Source organism: Phalacrocorax aristotelis, chromosome 5 (assembly GCF_949628215.1).
Source record: "Phalacrocorax aristotelis chromosome 5, bGulAri2.1, whole genome shotgun sequence".
In the NCBI taxonomy this organism is placed as follows: Eukaryota; Metazoa; Chordata; class Aves; order Suliformes; family Phalacrocoracidae; genus Phalacrocorax; species Phalacrocorax aristotelis.
Window position 1 is genome coordinate 6,234,902 of NC_134280.1, and position 14,752 is coordinate 6,249,653.

General features: G+C 35.2%; 1 protein-coding gene across 1 annotated transcript in view; it reads left to right on the forward strand.

Moving 5' to 3' along the window:
* The window catches only part of LRP1B (LDL receptor related protein 1B), a 762,836-nt gene that overhangs the window by 538,588 nt on the left and 209,496 nt on the right, over positions 1–14,752 (forward strand). Inside the window, exons 30-32 of the mRNA XM_075092828.1 lie at positions 729–903; positions 1,207–1,301; positions 7,347–7,496. Coding sequence (XP_074948929.1) covers positions 729–903; positions 1,207–1,301; positions 7,347–7,496 — 420 coding nt within the window. The remainder of the gene's footprint in view (positions 1–728; positions 904–1,206; positions 1,302–7,346; positions 7,497–14,752) is intronic.

A 14,752-nucleotide genomic window follows, 5' to 3' on the forward strand; every position in this document is an offset into this window, starting at 1 on the left:
TTGGGGTCTTCAAACTTGTCAGAAATAAAACCAAAAAACTTCTTCAGTGCTGTAGCTACTTACCTACTGACATGCTATAGAACTATGCTATAGACTAGTGGTTTTAATTCGGATATTTTGTACTGAGCTTTCCTTGTGCTAAAGGAAGAAGCAGGCTTTTAAACTTCAGCATGGTTTTGTTTTAGAAAGCCACTTAGTGTTCTATACATAAAGTACAACTCACACGTATGGAAATATGAACCTTCTTATTACATCATGAGGAATGTTTATGTTTATTAAATATGATTGTTGAACTTTCTAGTAGAGGCTAACTCATTCTACATCATCACCTCTTAAAAAAAAAAAAAGAAACCACACTTTCTTTGTGTGCCGTGAGTGCACTGAGTAATAAATGCTTTCTTAAGTAGAAAAATGCTTTACAAAAATTCAGCGTCTGTCTGATTATTACTTTTGGACAATAGGTTTTATGCTAATTTTTAAAGAAGTATTTATGGAGTATTTCTCGAATCTTCAGTGCAATTTCCATCTTCTTATTGCAAGTGTATCAGGCCCGAGAAGAAAAAAAATAATTGTTAATTCTTGTCAACTAGTTTATAAATGCATCTAAATAGAATATTGTACAATATTGTTAACAATCTGTAGAATAAATTGGGGTTGTTTTTCCTCCAAGACTGAGAATAATTCAGAAAAAAAAATATCAAAAGAACAACTGCTTTCACTTCTTGCAGATATTCAGAGTATCAGAGGTCTTGCAGTGGATTGGATATCACGTAATTTATATTGGATTAGCTCAGAATTTGATGAAACACAAATTAATGTGGCACATTTAGATGGCTCCTTGAAAACCTCAATCATCCATGGAATCGATAAACCTCAGTGTCTTGCAGTTCACCCAGTAAAAGGGTAAGATATCCATAGCTTTAATAAATTAACTACAGTAAAGCTCATCAAAAGATATCTTCTTAGTTCAGATTTTGAGTTTGCTTATTCTGTTTTCTTTCAAACTTAAAGTAAATGCATGCATTTGAAAGATCTTGTGGAGAGTTTCTTACTGCCTCCCTACCAAAGCTTACTGTTGATTAAATGATATAATCATTAGTTGTATATTTTGCCTGCTTCTAAACTTATGAATGTTTTCACTACGGATGCATTAAAAATACTGTGTACACAGAGCAATATTATAAATATGTTCATTTTCTTCTTCAGTAAGCTCTACTGGACGGATGGTAACACAATTAACATGGCAAACATGGATGGCAGCAACAACAAAATACTCTTTCAGAATCAAAAAGATCCTGTTGGTAAATACATTTTTTCCTGTTTCTTTTTTATTTGACAGCGCTTTATTATGGACACTATTTTGAAATGCTATTTAAGTATACCATGGTGATTTTCATATACTATATAATGGGGATAAGAACAGGCATAAAGACGTATAAACCACTGGTGTACTTTTGTGTTTCATAATTTAAGATATTTTTGGCCCATTCTAATTGAAATCTACTATAGTGGCTTAAATATAGTTTTATTAACTTCTAGGACTGCAGTAGCTGTGTAGACTGAAGGTGAAGGAGAACCTGTCTGTATCTCTTAATCTTTACATCACTGGTAAAAAAATGTAGTGAGCAGGGTTTTGTTAAGTTATAGATGTATGTGAGAGCATACTGTGACTGGAAAAGTAGAACCTTCCTCACCAGAATCCCAGCTGCAAGATCAAAAGATAATTAAGCTCCTAACTTTTTACATACAGAAAAGAGCAACAGTTGAAGCATACATTTTATATCATCATGACTTAACCTCAGTTTTAGTATTTGCGAATTAATATAGTTGATGTAAATTATGGCACTTTCTGGGGGGGAAAAAAGCTCTCTCTATGTACTATTTAATCACAGACTCGTTAAGGTTGGAAAAGACCTCTAAGATCACCAAGTCCAACTGTCAAACCAACATTTATTTTCGGTTCAGGTCTCTTTCTTTTTGTAATTTAACTTTCTAGACAGTTAAAGTGGTTATGTCAATTGTTGTTGCCTTATTAATGGTCCATCAATAAAGTGATTACACTTTAAAGCATTTATGGGTTTTCATAACTGAATGCATTCAGCAAGCAGAAGCAAAAATGACTTAGTTAAATAATTCAAGAAATTTGACACTAGAGCAACACAACATGCATTTTAGACCGTAAATTATTTGGTAACTGTTTTATTCTTGATTTGATTTTCTATCTATCCATTTGAAGACACAGTTATCTATTCATCTGGAGAAAAAGAGTGGTAAACCCACTAATTTCAAGGTGAAACAAACACATTTAATGATACTAAAACAATATTAAGAAGTAAGGCTGTGTGCAACATTTTGCACTGAATATCCTGTGGTCATAGGTCACAAGGTCCTAAATTGCAGTCCTTATGGTTTCTGTCATTGAGTTTGTTCTGAGTAGCAGTAAAGCCACTGAACCAAATACATGGTAGAACGGTAAGTACTCCTTTTTTATTATTATTCCTGTGCTGTCAAAGGCTGCATGTGCAAATCCATGTGGGTTTTGTGACATTTTTCTTCACAGGCATGTACAGTCTCACTGGCATCAGATGGACTGTTCATGCGGTTAAACATTCCTGTAAGCCTTGTAGGAATGACGATTGTGACGTAAGTTTTTTACCTCACCACAGAGTTGCAAGTGAGACAATTTGTTTTCTTTATGTAGTGTTGGATTAGTTTTTAACACCTTTGAGATCTGACAATAATTACTTGATATAAGTTATATTCCAGATTGAAGGTTCTTATTGCATAATAATGAGACCTATCGCATAATAAGGAGACCATAGGGATTTAATTGTTTTTTCCCTTTTTGGCAGTCTGAAAGCGTGCTAAATTGAAAAGTATGTCAAGTGTAGAATATGTAGTATGTAAAGAGTGTACGTATATTTATATCTATGTAAAGGGAAAATAAAGCTTGCACCTGTCTATTCCTGAAAAACATCTCAATTGGCAGGCATCTTGGCTCGGTTTTATTGTCAGTTAGGACAGACATGAAAACAGATTCTGTTTGCATGTCTGAGGAAAAATGATAAGCTACACTAAAGATGAAAAAAGTAATAAATTTCCAATATCAAACTTTGAATTCAAATATATGCAAAATGCCTGGTTTAATGGTGTAAATTATTCTTACCATTAGCATAACATTCCTATGATAAGAAGAAGAAAACACTGCTAAAGAGCCAGAGAGCAGCAGTCTTAAAACCTTAATTTAATATTTCATTCCTGGCTGAGAAACTCTCTTTCTCCAGAAGTGAAACTCTAGTTCATGCAGTGCTAATTTTGTGTATTTGGAGAGCAATGGTAATGATCTAATAAGTGAGTTCACAGGTGGATTACTGAAAAAGACAAATATATGCCTTATTAGAGTTAATTGTCCTGGTAGTTCACAGGGTTTTTAGTTTTCTCAAGATATAATTTCAGAATTTGAAGAATGAGGGAAAGCTTTCCAATCTGTTACCTGAACTATGCTGATGGAATTTTTCCTCAGTTTGGGTTCTGTCAAAAGAAAGAGATAATTCCAATTAAAATATTTTGTATTAACACCAAGAGTGTGTAGTTTGGAGATTTTTGAAACTGATAATCTTAGGACGACAGATTGTGTTGCTTAGTTTTACCTTAGCTAGCAGCTACTAGATATGACTTGCTTGTCTATTCTGCAGTTCTGAAAAGCTCAAATACTGACACATATAGAATGGTTGAAAAAGGAACTAGTCACTGGAGTTCCATGAAACTGCATTCTCAGGGATTCAGAACTAGTCCTTAATTTTATAGTTTGTGAGGCAGGTCATTCAATGATTGGTGTCTTAAACCTATTTTCAGTTAAGCAGTTTTTTGTTATAAAACTCTAAAACTATGAACCATGCATCCAGTGGATTGTTTTTAAGGAAATGGTTATTATTAAATTGTATAGTATTCTTAGTAAGTTTTAAAATGGTTTTAAAAAAATTTAAATAAATTTTTTAAACATACTGATCACTCTTTCAGCAATATTCAAAGGACTCCGTAATTACAGTTTGGGGAGAGGGTCGGGTGGTGGGGTTTTTGTGTTTCTTGGTGGTTGTTCTTTTTAGGGTTTTTTTGGTGTGGGTTTTTTTGGTTGGTTGTTTGGGGGGGGGGGGTTGGTTTGGATTTTTTGTGTGGTGTGGTGGTTTGTTGTTTTTTTTTTTAATACAGTTCAATCCTTTCTTCTGGACAAACTTACAGTTTCTGTTTTGCTCATGATTTTAATACAACCCTGTTTGCTGTTTTAGCTGTTCTTGTTTCATTTTCTTGGCTGACTGTCTACTTGAATATCCCTTCCTACTTCATTCGTCCTTTTGAATATATAGCATAGTCCACAAATTATATTGTTGCCTATGTGAACCAAAAACCTTCTTGAGACTGGCTTTTGAAATTTTAATTTTAAATTCATTGTGTTTTCTAAAGCAAGTTATTTCTTAATTATGTATGTGCATTTAGCACAGAAATAAACCTAGGGATTTCCTAATTTTAAGCACTGTTTTTTCACCTAAAATGTAATCAGCCATAAACAGTTAAAAAACCCTTTCTTTACTCACTAAGGTGGGAAATGTGAGAAAAAAAAATTCTAAATACTGTTAATGTAATTCATCTAAGCTGTAGTTGCAGAGCCCAACTTTTAATTGATTTAGGTAGTAAGAATGGATCCTGTCTTTAATGTTCTTGGAACATGCTGTTTCCTTAAGCTTCTACTGGTTTTTAGAGAACATTTCCACAGGTAAAAGTAAGGTTAGAGGAACATACATCACTTAAACAATAAGTTTATAAAGACTGCTATCAAGAGTAATTTCTTTGAACTTCAGAGATGCACCAAATTAAAATATCAAACAATTTTCTGGTAGTGGAAGCTAAGATCTTATTATATTTTACAATTGGAGCCTCTGTGTATGAATTGCTGGAATAACCTTTGTAATATGCTTTTTAAATAGTAGCATATTTCTGGAAATTTGAGTAAGGAAATTGGAAAATGCTTGTGAAAACAGTGATGCCCTAAGTCACGGGAATATCTTTTTTAATGAACTGAAAAAATCTAAATAAACATTTTCCGCCTATATTATAAATGAGATATTTTCACAAAGGTTGGTAATGGGAGGAATAACACAACAGGAACATACTTTGGGAAGAGAAATGTTGTAGACCTGGGTAGAAGGAAGTAGGAATGTTATTTTTGTCAGTTGCTGCTGTGTAATTGCAATGCCCATGTGTAGAAACACCAGTTTAATATCTGATGAAGTAGAAAACCTGACAAGATAACAGGCTAATTGCTGTGTAGATTGCATTCACAGCAATCCCATAAATAGATCTGTCTAGGTGAAGTCAGTAAGCAGCTGACTGGTAGCAGTCAGGAGTTATGGAGAATAGCAAATGCCATCCATCTAAGAGTAAGGAAACCTTTCTACTTCCATATTACCTTTGTAGTCCATAGTAAGGTTCATCCATATTCGCAGGAACGTTTCCTGTGCGAGGCCTAGGTACTGCAAGTGCTGCTTGTCTCCAAGGTCTGTAATACTGTCCTTTTGCTTTGAGCAATGCTTGTTGTACAAGCATGAAAACACGTACGTGCAGAGAGATGCTACAAAATCAATCTCCTGAAAGCACTACTCAGTGTCCTTATCCTCTCTTGAGCATGTGTTGTTTTCTTCTGGGTGATACACTTGCAGAGAGAGGGGAAAAAATATCAGTAACTGTAAAGGAACTGGAAAGCTGTTTTTCAAAAGCTTAGAAAGCAGACAACTTATGGCCTACTATGTCGAATGTATGTAAAGAAGTAGTGGCATGATGCCAGCTGTAAGTACTGCAGCACATGGCACTGCTTTCTCCTCTTTAGGATTTTGAGTATAGATCTGGCTTTCCACAGAGAATCATAGAATCATTAAGGTTGGAAGAGACCTCTAGGATCATCAAGTCCAACCCCCAACCCAACACCCCCAGGCCTCCTAAACCATGCCCTGAGGTGCCATGTCTACACATTTTTTTAACACCTCTGGGGATGGTGACTCCACCACCTCTCTGGGCAGCCTGTGCCAGTGCCTGACCACTCTTGCAGTAAAGACATTTTTCCTAATATCCAGTCGAAACCTCCCCTGATGCATTTCTTCTCATCCTATCACTAGTAACTTGGGAGAAGAGACCAACCCCCACCTCACTACAGCCCGTCTCAGGCAGTTGCAGAGAGTGATAAGGTCTCCCCTCAGCCTCCTCTTCTCCGGGCTAAACCCCCCCCCAGCTCCCTCAGCTGCTCCCCAGCACACTTGTGCTCCAGACCCTTCCCCAGATCCATTGCCGTTCTCTGGACACACTCCAGTAACTCGATGTCCTTCTTGTAGTGAGGGGCCCAAACCTGAAGCCAGTATTAGTAGCTGAACACAGAAGCAGTTTCCAGGATGGAAGAAGAGTACTGTACAATATCTAGAGGTCGACCTATGGAGTGAAATACAGTATTTTTTGGTAACTTCCTGCTGCATACCTTACATGAGTTCTGGGAAAAGTCTAGTACCAAAGCAAATTAATATGGCATGCATTGTCACCATGCCAAGTGTATTTCACTGTGGAAGATGTCCTGCTACAATTACTTAAATAGTTTTGAAGGATGATAGAAGTCTGAAATACATCATCTCTTAGTTCTTTGCTCTTACTTCCAGAAAATTATATGCTTTGTTCGTTTAATAGGTTATTTTGCAAGTATTTTTATTTCTACAGCTCTCTTGCTTCTAGCTCCAAAGAACTGATCACGAGGTCAGTTCACTATGAAGCAAAATTTAAATTAATACTATGAATTTATTGAGAATTAGTATCAGGTTTTGGTATTTCAGAATTCTAAGCAGAGGGCTGTGCATGTAGGGAGAGAAGAATTCCTGTAGTTCTGAATCACAAAAAGTAGCTTGTTTTCTAAGTCTTTATGTGTTCAAAATTTTAGAATATAAATGAATGACGGCTTCTGGTTTGCATTTACTAGTAGTTAATGGCCTCGCTTAGGACCTCAGTTCATTCCAGTAATTGTTCATTGCCAGAAAATGCTCTTTCACCGGTCAGTCACCGTTTGATTTCTGTAGATGTTGGGAGAAATAAAAGGCAGAAATCTTTTTAAAGCATGGGGTTTTTCACGATATGTGGCCAAATTTGTTTAGTTTTCTTGATTGTTTTTTAAAGTTTGAGTGGATGACTGGATAGTAACATAATTGCGTGTGTATATATATATATTTCTTAAATGCACTTTTATTATGAAAACAGCTTAACACTAAATGTATATTATCCATTCAAGCCACAGTTAAAGTTGTATACATTAATTACAGGTTTATCAATAGATTATGGGGAGAACAAACTCTACTGGATCAGTTCAGGAAACGGAACCATAAATAGATGCAACTTGGATGGTGGTAATCTTGAAATAATAGAATCAATGAAAGAAGATTTAACAAAAGCCACAGCTTTAACCATTATGGGTAAGTCCAGCGGTAATAACTTAGTTTTTAAATGATTGGAAGCTAATTAATAATGAAATCTCAAAGCTTGGAGAAGCTTTTGTTGTTTTCATGTAAATAATACAGATAGTGAGTGAAAAAGTTTTTTATATTTCATTTAACATACAGTTTACAATCTGTGTGATGCACAGGATGAAGGTAACAGACTGGGGTTTATATTTACTATAGTTACTTATAAAGCATGTCGGAAGGAGGTGTGTTATGCTCTTTATTACAGATAATTACCTATGATTTCTTTCTTCAGCTGCTCACTTCTTTCTGCTGTCTTAGTTCAGAATATCCCTAGTTTGTTGGATTTGCTTGCACTTCGTGAAGACTTCTTTGAGTTATGCATTAATGATTTGGATAAATTGATGATTTGGATTTTCAGATGTGTGCTAATACTTGTGTATTAAAATGGTTGAAATAGAAGCTCGGTTTGTTATACTTTGCGCATTAGAAATGTTTAGAATGTTCAAAAATATCTAAATTATAAAAAAAAAATCAAAAGAAGAATGGTAACATAAGGAAAAATTCCTAAAATATTCAATAAGCCTTTAAGCTGCAGATTGCTGAATATTATGAGAATATTGCTTTGAATTGACTGTTTCTCATATGCATCTTCAGCTCTTGGCCCTTGCTAGAGCTAGGATACCATGTGTTAAGAAATTTCAGTGTGGCTCAGAACTAGTATTTACATTATTCTAGAGATAACTTTAGAGCTTTCCATATTTCCTCCAAATGCTTTGCTGATCTCTGTTCTGGTTCAGTTAAAAATTAGTTATATTTATCTTGAATGTTCCAAGAAAAGAGTTTGGTTGATAAATAGACTTTTTGTAGGATAGTTGACTCATCAACTGCCAGAGCCTTTATAGAAAGTATTTTATTTGATTGATTAATTATATAATATACATATAGATGGTGTGCTTGTGGATGTCCAAAGACTTTATGCACACGGTGTAAACTAAGTGATAATTTAAAGTAGTAACTGCTAAAATAGTTTTATTATACACATATTTGGCCAGTATTGCACGCTAAATGCTGTCAACATCTGTTGGAGAGGGGATGCTTTTATATATGCATTCATAAACAAAAGCGAGTTTTGTGTCAGGAGGAGTTATGAATGTTACTGTAGACAAATTGTCTTTCATTGATTTGATTGTGACTAGAAATAGAACGAACAGATGACCTTTACTTTAGGGAGCTACTGTAAGTCTTTAATATGAGATGTTATAAAGAGTACTTGTTCATACTGTCTTTGAGATGTCTGTGGTGTCAAGTCCCCATCTGTGATTCACAAGAAGGTACCACAGCGATGATCCATCTGCGATATTGAATAAAGAGATCATAGCCATCATTTAAAGAAGAGTGTTTCATGCTTCTTTGTAGGAAAGTAGTTGAATTTTTGCAGGCATGGAGATGCAACAGTTTCTGCTGAATAGTTTTTAAACTTATATCTATCTAATATTCCTAGTTTGGGACGCTTTGTTTTAATAGGTGATGACAATTCTTCCTAATCAGAATTGGTAAACAAAGCTTACAATGTGTTTGGGTTTCACTGTTTGTTGTGCTTTGGGGTTTTGTCTTTGTCTTGGAGCCATAGTTATGATAAAATGCAATATGGCATTGCAGCAAGATTCCGTATATAAATCTGTTGGAGAAAAGTGCAAACAAATACAGTTTTTGAACGGTACTGTATGTGCAGATTGAAAAACATGAAAAGGGTCTGTATTCATTTCTCCTGTATGATTTTATATTGTGGAACATACTGGAGCAACACAAATGCCATCTATTTTCCTGAAGTGCTGGTGGCTTTACATCAGCTTCTTATAGTCAGGCTTTTGTACATGCGAAACAGACAAACCAATGCGATCCAAAGCAAGGTAAGAGATCTGTAATGGATAAATGATCATAACTGAGAATATATGAATAAAAAGAATGAATAATTTGTTCTAAGGTAAAATTTAACATGATAGTGCATGAAAACTTAGTACTTCTGTTGATCTGTTTGCCTACAAGTTTAACAGGAAATTTTAGCAGGTGAATCGCAGTAATTATTGTATTTATTGCATCATTTTTTCTGCATTTCATAAACTTTCTTGACTGCTTTTATCTAAAAACACAGTACAGAAATAAAAACCAACATGAGCTGGAATGTTTTTTCTCTGTGTATATATTAAGCTACCTTTTTTTACCATTTGAATTGCCATCAGTGACTGAAAATAAGACAGATACGATATCTGTGTCCAAACTTCTGTTTTGTGACATTTAGGTTCCACTCAGTGCTACAGAGTCCTGTAGGCTGCCACTGTCTTTTGCATTTGTCTGACTTTTGCATTTACTGTCTTTAGGTAAAAGCAGTATTTTGGACAGCTTAGATTTCTTGTTTCTTTTTTAAGTATATGGTCATGTCGTACTGTTGGGTTATGTTTCCACTGGGGCAGAAAGAGGAGGTAGAGTTGGGTATTTTGAGACTCCCTTTGTACAGCAGTCTCACCAGGTCATAGACTGGTAAGTTGTTGTTGATCGTCAATGCTTTTATTTGTCTGAAGAGCTAAAGTAAGCAAACAGTGGAGGGAACCACAGTGGGTTGAGAGGACATGGTAATGTGATCTGAGACAGCCCTGGTTCCCATGCTCCCCTCTGCCCCACCAAGGGTAGGTGCACTGGGGGAGAAAGGATTGTCAGAAAAATTGCTAAATTTCTAATAAAAATTACTATACTGGTGAATTCTTTCAGCACCTCAGGTCCTTCTTGCTTCTGAATTTTTTTTTTACCTGTTTGTGAAACATCTCCTTATTAGCATCTTTCCTAGCCATCAGAATCTCCTTGTCAGAAAGTGTGAGCTCCCAGAGGCACCCGAGGATAATCCAGTAGTCTGCGTGAAGAGCTAGTGTCGTCCATTCTTTGTCTGGACAGCCTTTTGCACAGAAAACTAAAGGATCTTTTGACAGTTTCCAGGAACTTTTGCTATATCTTAAATGTATGTATGTTCCAGAAGATTTTTCAGAACTCTAAGATACTAATGAATGACAGAGGCTTGGCCCAAGACTGACTTCTTGCTTTGGTACTCTCTGTGCTTTTCTGATATCTGTGTTATCTTAATCTTTGATTCTGTTAATTTCAAAATGGGAAAAGAAATGAGAAGCAGTTAGGCTCTCCGTGGTTATGTACTGTGATATGAACTCAATAAATAACACTAGCTAAGGCAGTAAAGTTTTGTTTTGCTTTTTAATATAGCTTATGGAGTAGTTCAGAGCTTCACCAGGCAATGACAAATGCCGCTCCACTTTAGTACTACTTCTCAGTCTCCTCATTGTTTATGCTTAATTGCTTTCAATCCCTGTATTTTAGTGTTGCAGTTTAGCCATTGTAAACTGGAAGTTACCACTACTGATTCAGATGAGGACTGTTGTTTAGTCCTTTCCAGGCTCTGTTTAACATTTTCCTACTGTTATATCCTTTAGAGGGAGCATACAGAAGGTAATGGTAAGACATGAAAAAATAATGTTAGCAAAAAAAGTTAGTGCCAAAATGACTCTCATGTTTATCCTTGAGGGAAATGGAAAGAAGTTATATGATTCACATCTTTCTGAATTTTGGTTCTTTCCTTTACTGATTTTCTACTCCGTAGTGTCAGTCATCTTTCTTTTTCAATATGCCAAGCTCCAAAATTCCTAGTCTTTTAGTGCCTGCTTTTGTTACATCTTTTTGAGCATAATATAGATGGATTGAAAATTATATTCCATTTGAAAGCAAAACATTTGAATATGTACAAAATTACTATGTTTTCATGCCCTTAAGCATACAAAAATTATTTTTGCTGTTGCCATTCTCTATTAGAAAGATGTTGCTATAAATCCATTATGAAGTCATATTTGCTTTTCTACTCTCCCCACTTTTTCTTCAAATACATATTCACTGGGTGAAATGTCAGTGCATGCAACATCAGCCATTTTTAGTTAATTTACCATTCCAAAATGCATGTCAATGTCTTGTCTAGTACCTCCCACTGTTTATTGTCTTGCATTTGGTCAACAGTAATTTTCTTCTGCTACTATGTTAACCGTTCATTTTATTTTGTTCAAAAACCTCTGAAGTTTCTTCTGGTCTATAAGAAGCTTATCTAATTCACAGCACCCTATGTCCCACATAATTTTCAACGCCTACTGCTGACAACATTTATAAGTTGATAACAGATATATCCACTGTTTTGGAAACTCAGGATGTTCCATGTGAGAAAATCTCTGATTTTCCTATGTGGTGCAGTGATACTCTTTTCATCATTAAGAAGATGCTTCCTATGCTTGTGTTAAGGTTTGAGTTTAATATATCCTATTAAGTATCTGATTTTAGCCGTTTTTCTATAGCCAATGTCCGAGTGTGATCAAATTAAATAGGTGTGTTTTGCATTCTGCACGAGGTCTCATTTCCTGCCTTCCAAATTACTTACTTAAAATGGTTCCTTGGCTGTAACTGAAACTGGTTGGAAATTTACCTTTGTGGTGAGAACTATATGTATTTCTGCTTTGGTGAGCAGAGTCATTGTGTTACAAGATTTGAATTACAAAGGAACTTGCAGTAATATCTGGTGTATTTCCATACTGGCATATTCTTTCTTGAATGATATATGGCTCTGAACCATAAACTGAGTATGGCTAGAAAAGTATTGATTAGTTACTGTAAGTTTGTCACTGAGAAGAAAGATATTGAAGACTTCTGTCAGCAGTTTTGGTGGAGGTATTTGATTGGATTTTGCATCAGTTCCTTACAGAAATACAGTTTAGACAAAATCACAAAATTCATCTCATTCCACTACAAAATAGTAATATGATGTGGACTGTATAATGAGAATATAATTTATTGCGCATTGGTGATTTCTTTTTAAAATACTTGTGCTAGAAACCTCACAGGAAATATCCATGATGCTAAGTAGTAGCTTTTTTCTAGTTGTTGCTTACTAGTATAAAATAGGGTAGCTTCATGTGGTTAATGATTCTACGTCTAAAGTGCTATTTCTGTTGAAATTCGTGTAAAAAAATTCAATCAGCAATACAACATCATCAGACATATAATAGCTTTTCAATGGGAGTGCAGGTATCAGAACAATGTCTTTTGAACACAGTCTGTATATAATACAAACCATCAAGGTGTATTATCAAACAATCAAAACAGGCAGTAACAATTACAGTATTTCATTTTAGACAGAAAATGTGGGTTCATATTACCAAAATATATTGATGCTGCCATTTACTTTCATCATGTGGTTAAATGATGTATTGGTTATTTGATTTTTTGCTTTATCCTCAATAAAATTTCAAAAATAACACCAGAATGCATTTGTAGTAACCCAAATGGTGGGAGCTGTGACTTTGCTGCATGTAATTGCAGAGTGGAAGGGGCTGCTTAGATCAGGAAACTTCAAATGCCTACACCTTAATTTTCCAAGTCATCAGTCTTCTAATTGCCGTAACACCATTCGTTACATTAGCATTAATATACGAAATATATCTAGGCAATTTGCCCAGTTCTAAGTACAGTACATAGTTGTCTTCCATAAATACTCAAACCACCATTAATGAAAACTAATAGCCCATCAAAATTTGCATTGAGAGTACTGCTTGAAATCTCCAAAGGACTGTCCACAATGCTAGTGTAGCAATTTTTGGCATTTGAAATTGCTGTTTCCCAACATGTTGCTGTGCTTAATGCTAATTACCCAACAAAATGGATGAATACAACAATTTTAATGTATATTATAACCCAGTTTCAGCAACAAGATTGTAATTAGTGATCGAACAACACTCTTGTTAGCATAATCAAGCAAATAAATCATTTAACTTCAGTTTGATATTTAAAGGTTTTGTATAGCATTATTTCTTCCCTAGTTTCTGAAAGCAAGTTGTATTTACTCTATAGTCAAGTGGTTTGTAAAATCATGTGGTGTATTTTAAAATGAATATAGAAATAGATTAATTAATTGTAATACTGGAAATCACAGGTTAATTATCTGCTGAGGTAATACATTAATAATGTAGAGAGAAATAGTCAAAAATTCTGCTTAAAATTATGGTAAAAAATAGTTGTGTAACATTTGAGGGGGCGGGTGTCAGTATATGAGACTGTGTTGTATATTGGCCACCCAGCAGCTTCTGAACAATTTAAACCTCTGCTCTTTAGGACTTGGGACATAACTGGCCAGCTGTGACCCGTTTGTGGTTTTTGGCAGGTACTCATAGGAGCTTCGACCTCAAGATGTCTGTACTTCAGAATTTGTGGGTTGTTTTTTTGGATTTGTTTTCGGAGGTGTTTTGTTTTGTTTTGTTTTATGTTTGGGGTTGGTTTTGGTTTGGTTTTTTTTTTTGTTGTTTATACCTGAAACGTCAGTTTTGCATGAGCTTCACCTTACTTAAATTTTCAGGTTGTCTTTCTCATTTAACTCCCATACTGTATCCATATCTTCCTAAAACTCGTAGTGCCTCCATCTAAGGGACGAATAAATACTAGTTCAGTAAGATTTTTAAGTTAAATTTTTAATGAAATGTTTATCCAGGTGTCTTGTTAACAAGGATGGAAGAAGATAAAAGAATCATTATGAAGTATATTTTGACTATCCACTTGTCATAATTTGTCCTTTATAATGGTATAGGTAGTGTAGGAGAGTACTCCTCCTCTGTGTTCACAGTCAGGTACTTCAAGGCCTAATACTGAATCTATGCTGTGGTTATTTCTGTTTCTTGTGTCATGAAGGGAGGGAAAGAACTCCTCTATTATCTGACATGTCTGACACCAATGATGGAAATTTTCTAGATACTGTTAACTGTATATGAAAGCAGCAATAGTCTCCTTTAGTAGCTCAGCAAGCAGAAGAGGCACGCGGTGGAACGTTCCGTTGGTGATGTAGAAATGCTTTGGCTCTGTACTAATACTAAAAGGGAGAAAGGAAACTATTTGTGGAGTAGGTAATTACTGGTAATCGAACTTCTTGATTAAGCATATGCCATGCCTTCATCTCTCAGCAAAAGAATATGCAGAGTTGCTTATCTGGGGGGTTTGTTTGTTTCCTTTCCCTAAAGAGACAGGGAAGTCAGCAAATTGCAGGTTTGGGAGGCTGTCGAAACCATAGCCAAGCATGAGGTTTTACGCAAAATACTAAAGAAATGCCTGGAAGTGTTTGATCGCTTCTTTGAAGTAAATGATGCAAAACACCAAAACTGTATGTGTTTTGCTTCCTTCCT